Source organism: Sarcophilus harrisii, chromosome 2 (genome assembly GCF_902635505.1).
Source record: "Sarcophilus harrisii chromosome 2, mSarHar1.11, whole genome shotgun sequence".
Lineage (NCBI taxonomy): Eukaryota > Metazoa > Chordata > Mammalia > Dasyuromorphia > Dasyuridae > Sarcophilus > Sarcophilus harrisii.
In genome coordinates this window covers 595,450,347-595,470,712 of record NC_045427.1, presented here as the reverse complement: position 1 = coordinate 595,470,712, position 20,366 = coordinate 595,450,347, and the positions used below count along the sequence as shown (strand labels likewise).

Here is a 20,366-nt window from a genome sequence, read left to right as displayed (position 1 = left end):
AAGACTTGTTCAGTCTTTTACTTCTATGATTATGATATAGGTCATTGGTTCTCCAAATGTGGTCCAGGGACATCTGGAGTTCCCTGAAAGCTTTTCAGGAGTTCCTTGAGGTCAAAACTATTTTCACAATGATGCTAAGATATTTTAATTTTTAATATGGTAAAATATCAACACGATCAATGGATAATTGATCCACATAAGCAAAAGCTATTGGAGAGAGGGTGTCCTCAAAAATTTTTGAGAGAGTGAAGGGATCTTGAGACCAAGAAGTTTGAGAATGTAAGGAATGGAAGGGCTACAGGACTCAAAGTCAAAGCACATTGGATTCAAATTAAGATGCTGCTATTTAGAATCAGGGAATTTAGAGGTGGTTAGAAACCTTAGATATTATTTAGTCCAACTTCATGTCCATAAGGAAACTGAGGCATAAAGAGGATATGATTCTTTTCAGAAATTACATAGGCAGTACTACTCTTAAGTGGCACTTGAAACCACCTTTATTGCTTCTGTTTCACTGACTAAAAGAAGATCTCATGGCCAGGTACTCTTTGTTATTGCATTTTCTCAGGTATGTTATTTGTAACCTTTAAATCTGAATTTTCTCTTCTGTAAGGTAAGAATAAGTGATAACTATATAGGATTATAAAGGGTTCTAAATATATACTCACCAAAAGTATTTTTATTATGACATGTTTTCCCAATAAACCTCTATTTAATGGTATTGTTCAATTGAATCCATGCTTTCTTTTTTAAATTTAAAATTTCTTTCAATTTTTTTATTTATTTACTTTTAACATTTACTTTGAAAAAATTTGAGTTCTGAATTCTCTTCCCCCCTCTGTCCTACCTATTATGAAAAAAGAAATATATCAGTTATACATATGAAAATATGAAAAACATTTTTTGTATTAGCCATGTTGCAAAATAGCAAGAAAAATAAAGACAGTTTAAAAAATGTGTTTCGTTCTGCCCTCAGATTCCATTTATTTTTTTCTCTGGAGCATTTTTCATTATAAGTCCTTCAGAATTGTCTTAGATCATTGAATAATTCAAAATAGCTAAGTCATTCACAGTTAATCATCCTTACAATAATGTTCTCACTGGATACAATGTTCTCATGGTTCTGCTCACTTTACATCATATGGATTTTTATATCGTCATCCCACTTTTTCTCAAATTGCTCATCATTTTTATAGCACAATAGCATTCTATCATAACCATATAATATAACTTGCTCAATTATTGAGGGGATGTCCCCAATTTCTAATTCTTTGCCACCAAAAAAAGCTCATAACTATTTTTGTATTTTTTCTTCCTTCTTTTTTGTATATAGACTTAGTAATGCTATTGCTGGGTCAAAGTACAATTTTGTTGCCCTTAGTTTATTGTCCATAGTTCCAAGATTGTTCTCCAGAATGGTTGAATCACTTCACAACTCCACTAACAGAGCATTACTGTCCCAATCTTTCCACATCCTCTTCAACATTTGTCAATTTCTTTTCCTATCATATTAGCCTATCTGAGAAGTGTAATGTACTACATGATAGTTGTTTAAATTTTTATTTTTTTAATCAGTAATGATTTAGAGCAGTTTTTCATATAATTATCCCTGTTCAAACCCTCCCATTCTTATCAATTTGACTCAGTTCTCTATATATTTGAAAAGTAGTTTTTATCAGAGAAACTTGCTATAAATTTTTCCCCTAATTCCTTACTTTTCTTCTAATTTTGGCTGCAGAGGTTTTCTTTGTACAATTTAAAAAAATTATTGTGATTGAAATTATCTATTTGTCTAACTTGTGTTCCATTTTGATGTTACAATGCTATATAATGTGAAAGGTTGGTCTATACCTAGTTTCTGCCAAACTACTTTCCAGTTTTCTCAACATTTTTTGTCAAAAGCTTAGTTCTTACCTTAATAGCTTAGATCTTCATGTTAATTAAACTATTGTTTAATTAACTTCTGATCATTTACTATTGTGTGTTATGTATATAATCTATTCCACTTATCCACCACTGGTGGATAAGTACCAGCTAGTACCTTTCTTCACATTTTCATTGATGCCCTTTATATTTTTGACCTATTATCCCACCAAATGAATTTTGTAAAGATTTTTCCTAGCTCTATAAAATATTTTCGGTATTTTGTTTAAATTTGGTTGAATAAATTTTGGCACTGAATAAATAAATGAATTTAGTTAGAATTGCTATTTTTATTATATTGACATTACATGACATCTACTCATGAGCAATGAGCATTTCTCCATTTGTTGAGGGCAGGGACTGTATTTTACCTTTTTTGGTAATCCTCATAATTAATTAGTTGGCTTAAAAGCCATAAATTAATTATGGCACCATATATTTCATATCATTGCCACGTTGAGAACTGGTAGATAATTAAGAATCTGAGCACATTTGCAAAATAACGCAGAAAGGAGTGATGGAAGATTGCATGCAGGATTCCCTCACAAACTAGGTGATAAGCAAAGGAGGGGAAAATAAGTATGTGGAAATCTTGGTGTGAGTTACAAATAAGTCAGGTAAGCCAGAGACCCTTTATAGATAAAAATAAGAGAACAAGAAAATGAAGAAAAATTGACAGACATGCCAGCATTTCTTTAGCAACTTATTCACATAATGGATGATGGTGGAACCATCATATTTTGATTCTAACTTTTCAATACCAGATATGGTCAGGATAAGTGCAAATGGCACTCAAAAAAATGAAAGTGAAGAGTAGTGAAGCTTGAACAAATAAAAACAAGTGATATTTCTGCTTGAAGGCACAACAGTAATTCCTAAGAGATTGATTATTAAGATTTTTCAATCAGGGGATGAATCTAAAAAAATTGGGAAAGATCACAGCATTATCATCAAAGAAGATAACACAGAAAATAAAGATAATTATCATCTCATATCTCTAATTTTTATCTCTATACAATCTATTAATGATATACATGGTGAAATCATGTATAAGGGAAGGGAATGATTGAAATTTTCTATCAACGGTCACATTTTTTGTAGTCATACAGTTTAATGAGAAATAAAGAGCATAAGATCCTTTTATATTTACTATTTATTGATTATTTTAAAATGACTGTGTAGAGTAAAATTTCCACTAAAGAATTTTCTATACCCATCCTAATATAATTTACAATTTACAATGCTAACCATATTCAAAGGGTTAAAAATATCAGAGAATCATAAATAAAAGTGATACAATGCAGTTTTGTCATATTCAGATTATGGTATATTGAAGGTCCCCAATGTCACTATTTTATATATTTTATTATATTATGAGAAACTTATTTTATGAATTTGCATTTTGAATTTATTGGCGTATACATTTAAAATTAAATATTCATTATTTATTGTTCTGAATGCTATTATGTAACCTTATTTTTTTTTTTATTTTCTGCCTTGAGCTCATCTTAATTTAATATCCCAACTGCCATTTCTGCTTTTTAGGAAATTGCCATTATATGATGGTTTTAAAGAAAATTCTTAATTTATATGTAATAAAAGGTTTTTAAATATTTATTTGCCTTAGATGACTTCAATACTATTCCTTGAGCTGATCCCACACATAAAACCAAAACAGAGAGCTGAGAATGTGATAGGGAGGCATAAAGACAGGGAATGTGACCTGTCTTTTGGCCCAAGTGTCTTTTGGAGAAAGATGGTTAACCAAAGATAATTTCTCTCTGAGTCTGGCCTCCCCTTATCTATACGCATTCCTCACAAATAATGAGCTATGGCAAAAAGGTATCTGCCAGCAACAAGAAATAATGATTTTATCATTTGTTTTAATTAAACACTGTTTAAACATAAATATGGACATGTTTAACTATTTTTTCTTTTGTAAATTATAGTATGCAATTTAAACTACAGTCTGTCTCTATTTTACTTTCAACCTTTTTATTAACAATAAGCTGCAAAAGGCTTAAAGTTTGTTATTCCTTTAAAGAATTTAACTATCTAACTGTAATTCTTTTCCTACTACTACTAAACGAGAACTTTTTACTTTGGATTTTTAAAAAGAATAAATTTTTTAGATCTTCCTAGTTCTTTAAATTTTCTTTCATCTTCAAGCAAAATGTTCTAGCAAAATGTCCAGCAAAATTCAAGCAAGATGTTTAGAATAAAATTTTAGAATTTATTTCTACAATCTTAAGTTTGATGTAAACTGATGGGGTTTTTTTTGGCCCATTGTTGAGAGATTAAATAATACCATAAAAAATAGCAAGTTTTTTGACAGATCCAAATATTGGAGGCTAGATTCCAGTTTTACACAGCATTTTGATACACTATGTATTTAGATTAAAATAATTAATAGATTTGGAATGGAGGCTAGACCTTTGATTTTATTGAATTAGGAAATTCCTGGATGTACAAATCTACTTAATCAGTATAGATGAACAACTTCTCTGTTAACTTAAACCTTTTAGAAAAGTTTGCCTAGTGAGTTGATTTGCTCAAGGTTAAGCAGCCAGTAAATCTTAAAGATAAGACTTAAAGTCAAGTCCTGAGATCAGCTTTCTAACCATTATATCATGCTGAATACAAAAATAAAAAAATAATTATTTTTGCTTAAATGCATCTTTCCACAGGTCACAGGAAGAAATGTTTCTTAGCCTGGGACCTGATTGGTTTTTGTTATTTATCCAAGATCATCTGCACCCAAGTACAGTGGTGTTAGGAATTAAATTGCTATTGCACTTTTTGCACAACCCAACTCTAAGGGCCCAATTTAAAGATGGATTATCTGGGGGAGCCTGGGTGGAAAACAGCATTTTGGGAGTGGATATTCTGATGGGTGAGTACAAAACAAAGAATTTTAAAAACATATTTAAATATATACATGAATATATATGTATTATACACAATTTTTATATGTAAGAGGAAACACAGTAGCTATTAGTGTGTCAGACTGGGAATTAGAGTTGGGCTCAATCCTATCTCTGACATTTGACAGATATATGACCATCTGCAAATTACTGAACCTTTCAGTCTCATTTTTTCATTTGTAAAATGAGAATAAGCATCACAGTAGCATCTAATTCATCTGGTCATTGTAAACCTTAAATAAAATAATGTATGTAAAGTATTTTACAAATCTTAATTTGTTGCTGTTCAGTCATTCTCAGTTATATCTGACTCTTCGTGACCACATTTGGGGTATTCTTGGCAAATATACTAGAATGGTTTGCCATTTACTCCTCCAGATCATTTTATAAATGAGGAAATGAGGCAAACAGGGGTAAAGTGACTTGCCTAGGGGCACTCAACTAGTAAGTGCAGGAAGATAAATCTTGATTCCATGCCTGGAGATAATCAACTGTGTTATCTCCCTGTCCAAATCTTAGAGTATTATATTAGTTTTAGCTATTATTCACATTTTCTTTCTGGTATAGCCTGTTGATTTCAAGTATCTCCTTTGAAAATACTCTATATTAATTTAGACATGGCAGACAAGGAATGGCTTTCAAATAATATGCCTTAAGAGGATCCCTGCTTCTTTAGGGTGTAGCTGTTTTGTATTTGTCTTTTTCTCTCCAGCATCTAGCCCAGTGCCTGACACATGGTAGGTATCTAATAAATATTGATTTGAATGAAAGTAATCACATCACATTTGTAAATGCATCATCACTATCATCACCCATTGAAGAAACATAGGGTGTCTTTGTATGGACTCATTTTTATCCATCATGTATTATTAGGCAAATGACTGATGTAACGAATATTCTTGATGCAAACTTATTATTGACATCAGTTACATTAGTACTAATTGATTTTGACCAAAAATCATTTTTGATCACATATTTTCTTCTCCACTGTTTTTAGACAATTTAAAAAATCAATCTCCAATGACCGATTATGGTTCCTGCCTGATTTGTGGTTTTCAAATATTACCTACATTTCTTATCTGCCATATTCACATTCCTGAAGTCTACCTCCTTGTATCTAGCTTCTTCCTTCAGACTCCATTGAATGAAGTGACTGTAGAATCCAAGGTAAGTTCCTTGAAATGCTTTCAATGCTGGAGAGGTACACTTTATTTTTGCTTTGTGATGTCAAAGGGAAAAGGAAGGGACAAAACTCACAAATAAATGATAGAAAAGCATTTTCATCAGTATTTTGGTAGGAGATCTCTTATTCTCTTAGCTATTTATTTTAAAAATCATATCATTTTGAAATGTTTATTCCTGTCATACTAAGAGATTTTAAACAAAATCTGTTTGACTGTCCATGACTTCTAGACCCAAAGACTTTCTCTCGTCATCTAACGATTCTGAAACACTCAATAGGGAAACTGTTCCTTATGTATTGATATCCTCAGCTGAAACTCACAATCATAGTTGTTTGTAATTCCCATCCCACAAACAGATTACTAGAGTCCTACCAATTTAGCATCTATTAGCATTGAATTTTAGTGTAAAATGATGTCTTGGAAAATTAAACAGAACAATTCACACTCTCACAGGTCTCTCTTTTTAAAAATTAGATAGTATTTTATTTTTTCAAATACTGCAAAAATAGTCCTCAACATTCACCTTTGCAAAATTCTATGGCCTCAATTTTTCTCCCTCTCTCCTCTCCTCCCTCCTCCCCTAGAGAGCAAACGATCTGATTGGCCAAACCTAATTGCCAAGTTGGCCAAATTTGCAAAATTCTTCTAAAAAGTCTTTGGTATTTGTTATGCTGTGCAAGAAAAATCAGACCAAAAAAGAAAAAAAATGAGAAAGAAAAAAATTAAGCAAATAGAGCAGAAAAAAAGGTGAAAATACTCTGTCCCAATCCAGATCCAATCTCCATGCTCTCTCTCTGGATAGGGATAGCTCTTTCCATCACAAGTCTATTGAAATTGCTTTGAATCATGTCATTCTTGAAAAGAACCAATTCCATCCGTAATTTTGTTGCTGTGCATAATGGCTCTCATAGGTCTCTCTTTAAAAGCATGAAAGGGTAAACACGTTAATCTTGCATTTGTCATGATGAGCAAATTTTGTTCAAAGATAGACATGCCATTTGTTACTCCTCCAAATAACTACTTTGCACAAGCTTTAACCATTTCTATGAGCAACTTAAATACATACCACAATCATACAAATAGAAGAAACATATAGAGAAGATGAGCAAGCTTAGGGTGCATGAGAAGATGTGGACACTATCAGTGAATATTGAGGACAGAAAAAGAAGCTGCAACTTACAAGGAAAGTACCACTGAGAAGAGACTATTCCTTCCCTGTGAGTAGGTACTATTTCATGTATTATATTCATATCCCCAGCCTATAAGGTTCAAGCTTGTCATATAACAGTGAGTAAGAAATAGAGAAGAGAAGAGAATAAGCATTTATATAGCACCTACTATCTACCAGGGCATACTGAGTGCTTTTATAAATATTATCTAATTTGATCCTCACAACAACTGCGGGAACTAGGTACTGTTCTCCATTTTACCATTAAGAGAACTAAGTAAACAGATGTTAAGTGACAAGCCAAATATTTGTTGGTAGATGGCGGTACAAATGCTTCTCCCAGATTTCTCTTGGACTATTCCTGCTGTGAGTGTTTAGGTTCCTAGTTAGGGCTTTTCTCCGGGGCATAATAACAACAGCGATAACAACAACAAATTACCTTCTCAAGACCAAAAAATTCCATCTACTATTTAATTACATTTATTTTTCAAATTATAAAATACATAAGTATCTTAATCCTAATTTCCAATGGTAGGAATACATTAGAAGAGTGGTTCTAGAGGCAGCTGGCTGTCACAATGTATAAAGCACCAGCCCTGAAATCAGGAGGACCTGGGTTCAAATCTAGTCTCAGTCACTTAACACGTCCTAGCTGTGTGACCATGGGCAAGTCACTTAACCCCAGTTGCCTCAGCAAAAAAAAAAAGAAAAAGAATATTGTATCTCTTTCTGTTCCAATAAGGAGAATTTTTAGATGAGGAAAATCTCTCTAAAGGTGCAGGCTGGTGCATTCTCTATCACCTACAATCATAGAGGTTTGCTTACAGGACTGAAAAGTTAAGTTCTTTATACAGGAGCATATATGGGTCAAAGCCCACTATGGGGCTTGAACTTAAGTTTTCCTGGTTCAAAGCCAGTTCTCTATGCTGATTCTCATAAATTACATATATATCATATTTATTATTTGTGCATATGTAAATTAAAACATAATCATAATTTCTCTTTTCTTTTGTAGACAAGTCTTGATGCCATGTTACAATGGTTATTACAGAATCACAATGGGGTAAATGTCCTTAAGTTTGGCTTATGCACAGAAGGTGCCCTGCTGCTATTAGAGATGATCAAAGCCATAATGAACCTGGTGAGTACTTGCTCCCATCAGCACCTCAAATTCAACACATGGTAACTCCAAGTCTACCATAAGTGGGATAATTCTCTTATCTTTTCCACATGAGCCTTTTTGTCATTCAACCAGAAATTACTTTTAGTTCAGGCCATCATCATCTCTTGCCCAGCTTGCCAATTGATCTTCTCGCCTTATGTCTGACCAATTCCATTCATCCTCTGCATTATTGCTTAAGTAGTTTTGCTTCAGTACAGATTGGACCAAATGACTTCCCTACTAAGATAGCTTCCAAATGTCTTTAGAATGAATTATAAAGTCTCTGTTTAACTTTTTACAATTTATAAAATCTGGCCCCAATCTATCTTTCCAGCCTTATTGGTCATTACTAATTCAACTAAGCTGACCTTTTCTGCATTCCCAATATTCTAGATCTTTTCTTTGTGCCTTAATATTGGCTGGAAAAAAATATGTTTGTTTCTGTTTAGTCTCAAGGAACTGATGTATTTTCCTGAAAAATTTTCATCTTCATGAATTCATAGAAGTTTAATAAAAAAACAAATTGTTAGTCAATGAATGATCCATTTGAAATAACTAAAAAGCTATAGAATCCTCATTTTTATCACTTGGAGAAATTAAGGGAAAATATTACTTATAATGTCATTGTTAAAATCTGCTGTTGGCTAGTCTGATCTCTAAACTAGTCCATTCTTTAGTGCAGGCATTTACTCTGTTGGGTATATTTGGGTTAGGCGTCTTTTCCAGAATGACAGACAAGTAAAGGCAGATCAGTGGTCCAGTTCTCCATCTTTCTTGTGCCCCTCATAAAATGTGTTCATAGCCTATGGCAGGTTCAGAAGAAGATAATTGGAATGTCACCTACCCTGGCAATGTGATGGAGTTCCTTTGTCTGATATACCACAACTATCCTCAGGATTCTGTATGGAAGTCCTCCGACTTTCTCCAAGCCTTGGCTGCCATTCTCTTCCCTCCAGAAATTCCAAAGGTAAGCAATATTGAATGTCTTCCCTGAAGCTTAAGGAGTGAACCCCACTTCATGATGAACTCTTACTGCTTGGTGTATATATATGGATGGATGTATATAAATGTCATTTATACCCTCTAATCAGTATCTTCTATAGTGTAAGGATCATGTCTGCTTCTTTTTTTCCTGTATTTTTTCCTATCTCTTATTTATACTGAATGTCTTGCATGTAGTATGTGTAGCAAGTATGATCTATCTCATTCTCACAGAGCTACCCCTGGAAGATCTACTCCTCAGGGTTCAGGGTTACCTTCCTAGATTTGGGGATGTTTCTTCTCTATTGCTATTAACTTGAGTCATGACCAGGTTTGTTTTGCCACTTTTAGTTGCCAAGGACTATGTCCTCAGTTGCATTTATTCACTTAACATCAATTAACTTTTAGAAAAGGATATTTACTTTGAAGATATAACAACAACAAAAGGAATAACAGTTCCTCTCAGAACTTCAGGAGCACATTTTCCCACATTCCATCCTGGTCTTTGGGGAGAATGGGTTCAGACTCCACTCATTTTCTACATAGCATGTTCTCACAAAATTCAACTTTAAATGCAGCATTGCCTCTAGATCAGCTAGTTAAGAAACATTTATTAATCACTTTCTATATACTAGACACTATTCTAAGCAGTAGGAATACAAATACAAGACGAAAGAGAATTCCTGTCCTTGAGAAAATTATATTCTAATTAGGAAGATAACACATAAAAAAAGAACTGAAAAGTGGGAAGAGATCATAGGGAGGGAGGAAGATGTCCCTTCAAGAACATGGTGTTTAAGTTTAGAGAATGAGGGATGAAGGGCTTGGGATTTTTTCAAAATGGAGATTTATGAAAGAAATTACTAACAGAACAAAAGGCCCACAGGAGTGGAATCAGGAAATAGCTAAGGTCTACTCTGTAGTTGAAATAATCAGAGTTAGCTAATCTGGGCTCTTCCCTAAAATGGAGTCCTGAGAAAAACTCTGCAAAGGGAGAAGGGCATTATAGGAATGGAATCAGGAAGCTGGTTTTGCATAATAATTAAGTCCAGAGAAGGAATGAGTCCTTGTCTCTCTTAGGCTGGATCTCAAAAGTCATACCTGAAGGTAAATTCTTTCTCCTTGGAGCATTAATTCTGGACTGACTACAATACCTGGATACCAGGTATTTTTTCTTTTAAATTTATGAGGTCAAAGTCACCTAAAACAGAAAGAATCAAATGCAGTGGCCAAAAATGCGGGTCCATTTCAAAGGGCCACATTGTGGCTGTGGTTATGAGGTCCCACTGCCTCTGTCTTTCACTGATATTGTTCATGAAGGAGTCAAGGAGCTCCACCAAGAATAAGCAGCCAAAGCTAATACAGCTGAGATTCTAATAACTAATTTCTCTTTAAGGGCATCCTCAGTTTCAAGTCTGGAACCAATCAAATGGGTTGCCATTAGCCATATGGTTAGCAGACCAGGAATCAGTTACAGAAGGTCTGCCCATGCTCTAATATCTCCCCAAGGCACTTCTATTACACAATTTCATGACTTTCCCAGAAACAAGCTGTCTCACATGAGGATTTTACATCAACCCAGCACATTGTTGCATTCTGTAGATATGCCAGATCTCCAACACACAAGTATTCAGTAAGATCTTTTTGAATTATAATGTTTATTAAATGATAGAATCAATATGCAAAAGATCTTTAGATTTTTGAGTTGACTTTAAAAAGATAATTTAAAGCTTGTCAAATTCTCTATTTAATTTAAAATAAAAAACAAAGAACTATTTGCATTGGCCAAAGGAAAGATGTCTTCACAATAGTTCATGCAGGAAAAAAAAGATAGATTTTTTTTAAGTGATGAGAAGTTTAATATAAACCAATCAACAGTATAACATGATCACTAAAGGGCTAATATTAATTATTAGTCTTAGTAAGAATTAATTGTACATATTCTAGAATGAAGGAAGTCATTGTGCTAGCGCTTCCTCTTGGGCGAATCATATCTGAAACATTTTGTTCGGTCCCTGGAGCCATATTTTGATAAATTAGAATATAATCAAGAATATGAAGGAACAAGAATACTTATTTTATGAGAAAAATTAGAGGAGCTGGGTATGTTTAGCTTAAAAAGGTAAGATAGGTGTGTAGAGGGGGAGTGTCTCCAAATATGTTATATAGGGTGGTATGTAGAAAAGGGATAACAGTAAGGCTGTGTAGCTTTGTAACTAAGACCAATGGATAGAAGTTATAGAAAGGCAATTTTCTATAATACAAAAGGGGAAATAAATACATACACATATGAGTGAGTGAATTATAGAGTATATCTATAATTAAAAGGCTCCAAAAATGGAGTAAGAATAAGAATGGGATAGTCTGATTGAAGTGATGATTTTTTTTCCTACTTCTGGAAGCATTGTAGGAGAGAGTGGATGGTCATTTGACATGAATGTTGCAGAGGAGATTACTGTAATCTCCTCCTAGCCAATATTCTCTTCCCCCATCTCTAAGCTTCTCTGTAAAAAAGTAAAATGACAAATAAATTATTTTTTTCTTTTATGGAAAGTAAACATAGAAAATAAGAAAATTACTCCCAAACTTTGGGATTATACTTTTTTAAATTTCTTGATAAAGATAGACCCATATCTTTCAGCAACTTGTAATGGCTAAATAATTTGGTCAACTTTCAGAGTGGTGAAAATGAGAAATATGATAATAAATCAAGTCTTAAAAGACTTATATATCTTAGAAGAAGAATGCAACAATTATAGGAAATGAAAACTTATTCCTGGAAGCATGAAATCTTTCTATTCTTACAAATGCATGGTACAAACAATTTCCTATTAATTTCTCCTTTTTTTCCCCCTGAATTGGCTATGTTGAGTGTAATGTTGGAAGCATACATGGGGAAATGGAGGAGTGGGGAAGATAAGTTCTTGTGGGTCCAGGATATGAATTCCAGAGTATTGGGTATGGATTTGGAGCTTAACAGGACAAAAATGGAAACTAGTATTAAAGAAAAGAAAACAAAGAACATATTTTACTTAAATGATTATGAAAATATGCTTGTGACCTAGATTGAGGTAAAGCAAAATACAAAGCGAGAATCAAGGAATGAACAAGACTAGAAGCTGAGAATTCCCCATTTTCCCTTGTTTTGTTCCACATGGGTTTTTATTCATAGAAAATAGGGCACACAGTATAATACACAATCTCAGCATAGCATTTTTGATACTTAACCAAATGAATCTAATTATTTGCTGTGAAATTATACAGTAAGCTTTTCAATCAGGCTCTAGAACAGTAATTAATCCAATCACTATCTCCCTGGTGTCATTGAATTAATTTTATGAATTAAGAAAAAATTAATTAATTTTATGAATAGGCAAAGTGAGACATTTTGAGGGTTGATCTCATTGGCAGGAGGTTTCAGTCGTTGGTGGAAAAAGGATCTGGGAGTGGGGGAATGGACTTCTAATTGAATAATACCACTAATTCCACTTGTGAATTGGTTATTCTTATCACTTGAAGACACTGCAAAGTTGAAGCAAAAGTGCCTTCCATATTTATCTCCCAGTGATGTTTGAGGATAACCGAGGTTTTATGAAAATGACTTTTAAAGCTTATAATGCCAAACTGATGATTTGTCAGCTAATAGTGCTGAGGATTTGTACTCTGGTATATTAGAATCTCTTGTAGTAGAACACAGGAAACGCAGTTTGAAGTTTCTCATCCTAGCTATATAACTACCTTCACTGAAACATGAAATGATATGTAAAACAAATGCTCTTCCACTAAAAAAAAAAACTCTTAGTTCAACTATAAGTTTGATATTTCTGATGTCTAGATCTGATGATGTTGACATTCCCCTTTTTCCTCCAGGATAAAAGACAAAATTTATATCCCAGCATTTAAATCCTTCTACAAGAGGAACTGGGTTTGAATTTTAGTTCTGTATGATTTGGAGCGAGTTTCATTATTTGGGCATCTTAATTTCTTCATTTATAAAATGAGAGGTTTGATTCAATGGTCCCTAAGGTTTCTCCCAGTTGTAAATACATGGTTCTGTGGTATCTAATCTGGCTCCTACATATCTTCTCAAGTTTTCTTTTCTTTATTAAGAGCTTTTTATTTTCAAAACATATGCATAGATAATTTTTCCACACTGACTCTTGCATAGCTTTGTGTTTCAGGTTTTCCCCTTCTTGCCCCAACCTCCTCCCCTAGATGACAAGCAATATAATATATGTTATACAAGTTAAAGTATATGTTAAATCTAATATATGTAAATGTATTTATACAATTATCTTACTGCACAAGAAAAATCAGATCAAAAAGGAAAGAACATGAGTAAGAAAACAAAATGCAAGTGAACAAGATCAACAGAGTGAGAATATAATGTTCTGATCCACATTTAGTTCCCACCATCCTCTCTCTGGGTGTAAATGGCTCTCTTCATCACAAGATCATTAGAACTGGTATCAATCATCTCATTGCATATAACTCCTTTTTCACACACTTTCCATTCCAGGAAAATTATCCTGATGGCTATTCCTCATACATGACACTGACTCTGCCACATGAATTTGCACGGGTGGCCCAACATGTCTGGAATTCACCTTTGTTCCATATCTTCAGTCTGAAGAGCCTACTTTCTTTTAAAACAAAAGTCAGGGATCCTGTCCTGTCTGAGATCTTTCCTGATTTCCCCAGGTGTTAATTCTCTTTCTTTTTTTCAATAATTTGCTAAAACTTTGTAAATATGCTATCACCCTGATAGAACATATGCTCCTTGAAGAGAGAGGACTTTTTGTTTATGTTTTTTATATCCCAAGTTACTTAGATGTGCCTTGAATAGAGAATAAATTTTTGGAAAATTAGAATGAATGGAAAATTGCTTTTTTCCCTGAATAGAGAAGGAGTGAATCCTTAAGGAATGACAATGTCTTTTTGACTGCTGCTGAAGGAGTGGAGTCCCCTACAAGTCCTTCTATTCACCCGGCCAAAAAACAAGTTTCTGATTTCTTGAAGCTCCTTCTTATGGAGATCTTGCTCTGCACTCCAACACAAAAACAATTGCATCCATTGGACTTCCTTCTTGAGGTTGGTTCTGTTGCAATGTGGGTGGGCTTGAATATTCAGTCATTCAAAGGACTGAGGCACAAGTTGGAGTCTAGTGAGTGGGCTAGTGGGGGAGAGGATTTAGTGAAGAATCAAGATTCTAGAAGAGTACTGAACCTTTGTCCTTCACCAGGGATATGAAAAATCTTTGAGCTTCATATGGCAGCTATGGTTTTAATGTGAAATGAACTTGAAATGATCAGTTGAACAGTAAATATAATTGGGTTGAACTTCATTTTTTCTCTTTATGATGACATAGATAAAGAAACTCTCAAGTTCCCCCTAAAAATCACATGAGTAAATAATTTCCTGAGATAAATCCGTGAATAATTCAATCTTTGGGAAAAAGTAATGACTGCATCAATTTGAACAGGAGTGATTTAGAAGTAAATAGAAATTGAACAAAAAGTGTTTTAGAAAAGAATAAATTCATTTGTTAGCATGGCCCTACCAATGACAAGTAGGATTTTGACTTTAAAAGACACTCAACTCCCAGTGATTCTTAGTGAAAGCTCTGGTTATTGTATAAAAAGTACATTGTTAGTGTATTAGAAAGTGTTATAATTGACCCTAGAAGATCTGGGTTCTAGTTTCAGCTCTGCTCTCCCTCACAACCTATACTATACTAAGTGATTGAGTCAACCAACTTTTTTGTGCTTCATTTTCCTCATTTGTGAAAATGAGAACTTATATTTATATTTATTTTATATCATATTATATATATATATATATGCATATATATATATTTAGCATTTATATGGCTCTATGTTGTGCCAGGTACTATACTAAACACTTTACAAGTATTATCTCATTTGATCTTCATAACAACCCTGGCAGGTAGGAACTTTTATTATCTTCATTTTACAGATGAGAAAACTTAGACAAGCAGAGATTAAGTGAGTTGCCAACATTACCCATCTGGTATGTGTCTGAGGTGGGATTTGAACTCAGGTCTTCCTGATTTCCATTCTAGTACCACCTTGCTGTTCAAATCAAGCACTTTTGATTTAAGTCTCTTGCAACTGTAAATTTCTGAGTAAATAGTTCACTTTTTTTTTTCAGTACAATAACCTTCCATATATTGTAGCTTAAAAGAGTTTCTTGTGGGGCTCAAATGATAGTACATATAAAAGTGCTATTGATATCAAGTATAAAGCAGCATAATCTAAGTGAAAATTAATGTTAATTATCAAGTTTTTTTCTTATTACTTTTGTTGCAAGCTTTACTGGTATTGATGTCAGAGTTGAGAGAGTCTTTGAATAGGCAAAAATTATTAATACCTGTACTTGGAAAACAGTGGATTTTCACCAAATAATGGTGGTGATGTATAAGTTTCATTATTAAGAGTCTGGCCTAAGAGATATACATACTTCTACATCTACATCATATCTATATCTATTTTTACATCTACATCTACATCCACACATATATTTCTATTCCAGTAAAGAGGACTAATTCCTAGAACTCCAGATGGAGCTGCTCCAACAAAATAAGTCTCCCCAGTAGTAAACATATTAAATCTCATTTGGACCACAATCTAGGATAACAATGTCTGATCTATCATCAGGGTTTAGACTGAAGTTGTTATTGACTTTGGAAGACAATGGTACTCTTGGGTGTATTTGAAACAAAAGAACAATGACCCTTACTAGGAAATGAAATGAAGTCTCTTTTTTCCTGAAAAGGGCAAATGATTCCATATGATATCATTCATTTATTCATGGAATCTTAGATTCAGGGCTAGAACAGATCTTAGACTTGACCTAGTCTAATCCATAGACTAAGCAGGTATCAAACACTTGACAATTCTTGTCTTCTCAAATACCTACAGAAATGAGACCCACCTATACCTAGATAGCTCATTCCTTTTTTTGTACAGCTTTAATAATTAGGAAGCATTTCCTTGCATTATACAAAAAACCTTGTTTTTTCAAAAAATATATTCCATTCATTGTTTCCAGCTGAATCAACAAGTACTGGGCAGAAAAATAAAATTCTTTTTCCACATGATCCTTCCTTCAATTATTTGAATTGAAGCTCCCTATACTAGGGCTTCTTAAACTTTTTCCAGTTGCACCTTTTTGCCCAAGAAATTTTTACATAACCCATGATATATATATATATATATATATATATATATATATATATATATAACATAGATATACAAATTAAACATTTCTTGATAATAAATCATAATTTCACTACCCCCACAGTTACAAAATCCCATACAGAGTCATGAACCACAGTTTAAGAAGCTGGAATCCAAACCATCTTTTATTTTCAGATTATTTATATTTTCAGTAAGCACGGAATTTTTTCTCATTGTCACAATAAATATGTCATGATTTCAGGCTTCCCCAGAGAACACAACAAATCAACAGAAACGACGCTTCCAATCTGAGATACTGCTTTCTGCTATGGGTGTATTTCACATTCTAAGTGAAGGATGCTGTGCTATAAGTTCTGATGGTGAGTGGCGGGGGGAATGAATCCTGATTTCTATTAATTTAATTTATTTATCAATGTGAAAGATTTGGTGCTGTTCCTTGTCAGTGATACAAGAATGAGGTACAAAATAGACATGGAGCAGATCACTGCCCACTACACAAGACTTGCCTATCCAATATGTAAATATGCTGTTGGTTATTATGGCAACAGGGGAAAATAGGATTGCAAGCTTCCTACATGAACATAGGGACATAGGCATGGAAGGCTGATCTATTGTGGGAAACCTAAGTCTGAACCTTTTGTAGACATATTAGTTGTGTTAGTTATTATCTCTAAACCTTAGTTTATTCATAAGAAAATAAAAATAGTGATTATAGCTACGTCACTGGGTTGCTGTGAGTATAAAAGGAGATAATCTTTGTTAAGTTCATTGAAAACCTTAACTTGCTCATATAAATAGGAGATATTCACCTCCTCCATCATCATTATCACCAACACTGCTATTCAAGAAAAAGGAATCATGAATGGAGAGCCATATACTTGGAAGGATCCATTCTTGAATCTCAGGTCTTGTTGACCCATAGTCAAATTTCTAGTATACCAGCTTCCTTTCTTAAGACTTGTTCAGGGGTCTTTACTCCCAGGTTTCCAACTTTGGTTTTTAGCTATTTTATAAATGTCCTTAATCATAAAATCCCATTTCAAGGCACTCATTATATCTTGTAGAATCTCTCTGAGCCAATTTGGTTCCTTGATTTCCTTAATCACTATATTATTTTCTTGTGGCTAAGATATTCAGCTTTTTGGACTAGACCTCCTTTTTCTCTACTACTTATCTGCATATTCCATGTTATAAGAGTGAATTTTCTGGTGTTTATTTACAAGGAAAAAATGATCACACAAATTTAGAAATAATGCAAGAATTGAAGTATTTGGAAGTATTCACTCCCAAGCTGAAGAGGCACCTAAACTTTCTAAGACAAGATTTAAAGTTCATCAAACGTAGGGTTAACCATGAACTCCTCAGTAGTTTTCACATCTTTATTGGCTTTGTATATTCTGATTATACCAGAATACATGTGATTGAGCTTGTAGATAGTCTTTCTGAACTCATATTGTAGATGGTCTTTCTGGACTCATTATTGTTGATGTTAGCAAACTTAAATAGGAACAAATTTCTGTTGCTACATGTTGAATTTAAATATTACAAATTTACTTTATTTTTCATGTAATTTTTTTTATTTTGTTAACCATGTCCCAATTAACATTTAATCTGGTTCTGATGTCGCTGGTGCGAGGGAACATGCGATCTGCCCACTTCTAGTTTATACCTCTAGTTTTGGGCAGTTTAACCTTGGCATATATTCAACACTCAAAATGACTTTAAGCCCAGAAGGATATAATTTATATTGCAGGCCTATATTGATCACTTATTTTCTGAATCTTGTGTAATGTATCAAATTAATCTGGATTATCTTCCAGCACATTTAAGAGCATCAATTTGTTCTCCAATTGTAATAAGACAAACTTTACCCTTATCAAATCCTGGGTACCTGAACTTTACTTTTAGTCAGGTTTCCTAGAGAACTGATGGAAAGTTTTGGGGAAGTCAGTCAGACCTAATCTCTAACTCACAGAAGCTCCTAGGACCTCAGCATCTATTAGCTATCAACTTATATGAAGGCTTGACTGCTTGCAATATGAGTAACAGATTAGCAGGAAAAGCCCTGGTATTGTTCCTAATCATGCACCTAGTCAATCCCATGGCCTTTTGGATAGGATTTCCTTTCTTGTTCTGTACATATTCAATTTTCTGCAGGTTCTTGTTACAACCCACATACCTTGAATCTGAACCTGAATGGATATACATGAATAAATGGAGTTTTTAATTTGGGAAATCTTGAACTTCCAAACATCTCTGCTACTTATAGATTGAAAGGTGTATGGACTGGATGAAAAAACATAATGCATAACTCATATGCCCCAGAGAGTACAGGAGACTGTCATTAATACAACTTCACGTTCTTCAAACATATACCATTTTACAGAGCCCCTGCAAATAGGAGATGGATTTCATAATCCATTGACCTTGAAGATGTAGCTATGTGACAGTTTTAGAATTATAAAAAAACCTTTAGGTCATCTAGTCCAATACCATCATTTTACAGATGAGAAAACAGGACCTGCATAAATTATATATGTTTTATGTGAATTCATACAACTAATAAATCATTGAACCAACAATCAATTTCAGTTTTTCTAATTCTAAATCTAGCACTCTTACCTATTATAGATAATAGGTCTCCAATAGTCTTATGCAGAAAAATCTCTTGTCTGTAGTCACTCTGAAAAAATCTCTTCATTTGACTTTATACCAGTAAATGGGCAAATTTTATTTAGACAAGACTCTCCATTTAAATTATTGTATTTGAAGCAAATTTAACACTTCCTTTGGCTTCTTATAGTATGAAATTCCACATTCCTTAACAAAAAGATAGAGGAAACATAGCTAAACAAAATGTTTTTCTTGAAAAGATCTGGGAGTTTTAATTAATAGTGAGATATTACAGCCAAAATGGTTAGTTCACTTCTGGGCTGTTTTAAGAGTGTTATATCCAGATCTATCCTGATCTTCTGTTCCTAATGTAGTTTTGCTCTATCCTCACTCTTCTACAACTACTTTAATATTGGTTTTGCTTAGTTACGTATGTTTATTTTCTCTCCTTCTCATCTGTCTTACCGATAGAATATAAGGTCCTTGAGGACTGACTTTGTGTCCTCAGTTCCTGACAGTAAATACTTAATAAAAGCTTATTAAATGAATGCTTCCTATATTAAAATACATATTTACCCCGACAGGGACTAGAGAGTCACAACAGAGTTCAGAATCGACTCCTTCATTAGCAAACATTTCCTACTTGACACAGAAACTGGTTGAAAAACTCTACAGTGGAATGTTTATTGCAGACCCCAAAGAAATTCTTCTATTTATCACAGAGCAGATCATGGTGGTATGTACTCTAAAGATATTTATCTAATTATCATAATATTCTGTTAATATTTTGCAAAGTAACTGTTTGATATCATATAATCAAAGTGTTATGCTTTCATTTATTTCATTTGGCCAGACTTGATTTACCTTCTCTGACATGGAGTTACAAAAAAATGATGATTTTATACACATATATTATCATCTTCTATCTCCACATGAGATCAGATCCATTTTTAATGAATTGAAATTCATTTCTAAAGGAAAGTCACAGAATCAGATAACCTAAACATTGGAAGGTTTCTCAGGGATCAGACTGAATCCCACTCCCCCAAAATCCATTCTAAATCACTAGTTCAAGTTGACATATATGGTTATGGAAGTATGTTATATAATCAGCATCAAAATGCTTGCTTTCTCAGGGTGGAGAGGGCATGGAGGGAGGAAGACAATTTAGGGAAGAGGAAACAAAAAGAA

The 20,366-nt window shown here is 33.5% G+C and overlaps 1 protein-coding gene across 5 annotated transcripts in view; it reads left to right on the top strand.

The window, feature by feature from the left end:
- Positions 1-20,366, top strand: part of WDFY4 (WDFY family member 4) — a 486,698-nt gene that overhangs the window by 259,599 nt on the left and 206,733 nt on the right. For all 5 annotated transcript variants that reach the window (XM_031956283.1, XM_031956282.1, XM_012539778.3 and 2 more), the window contains 7 exons: positions 4,611-4,816; positions 5,845-6,014; positions 8,215-8,340; positions 9,164-9,328; positions 14,245-14,433; positions 16,804-16,921; positions 19,760-19,911. In XM_031956283.1, coding sequence (XP_031812143.1) covers positions 4,611-4,816; positions 5,845-6,014; positions 8,215-8,340; positions 9,164-9,328; positions 14,245-14,433; positions 16,804-16,921; positions 19,760-19,911 — 1,126 coding nt within the window. The remainder of the gene's footprint in view (positions 1-4,610; positions 4,817-5,844; positions 6,015-8,214; positions 8,341-9,163; positions 9,329-14,244; positions 14,434-16,803; positions 16,922-19,759; positions 19,912-20,366) is intronic.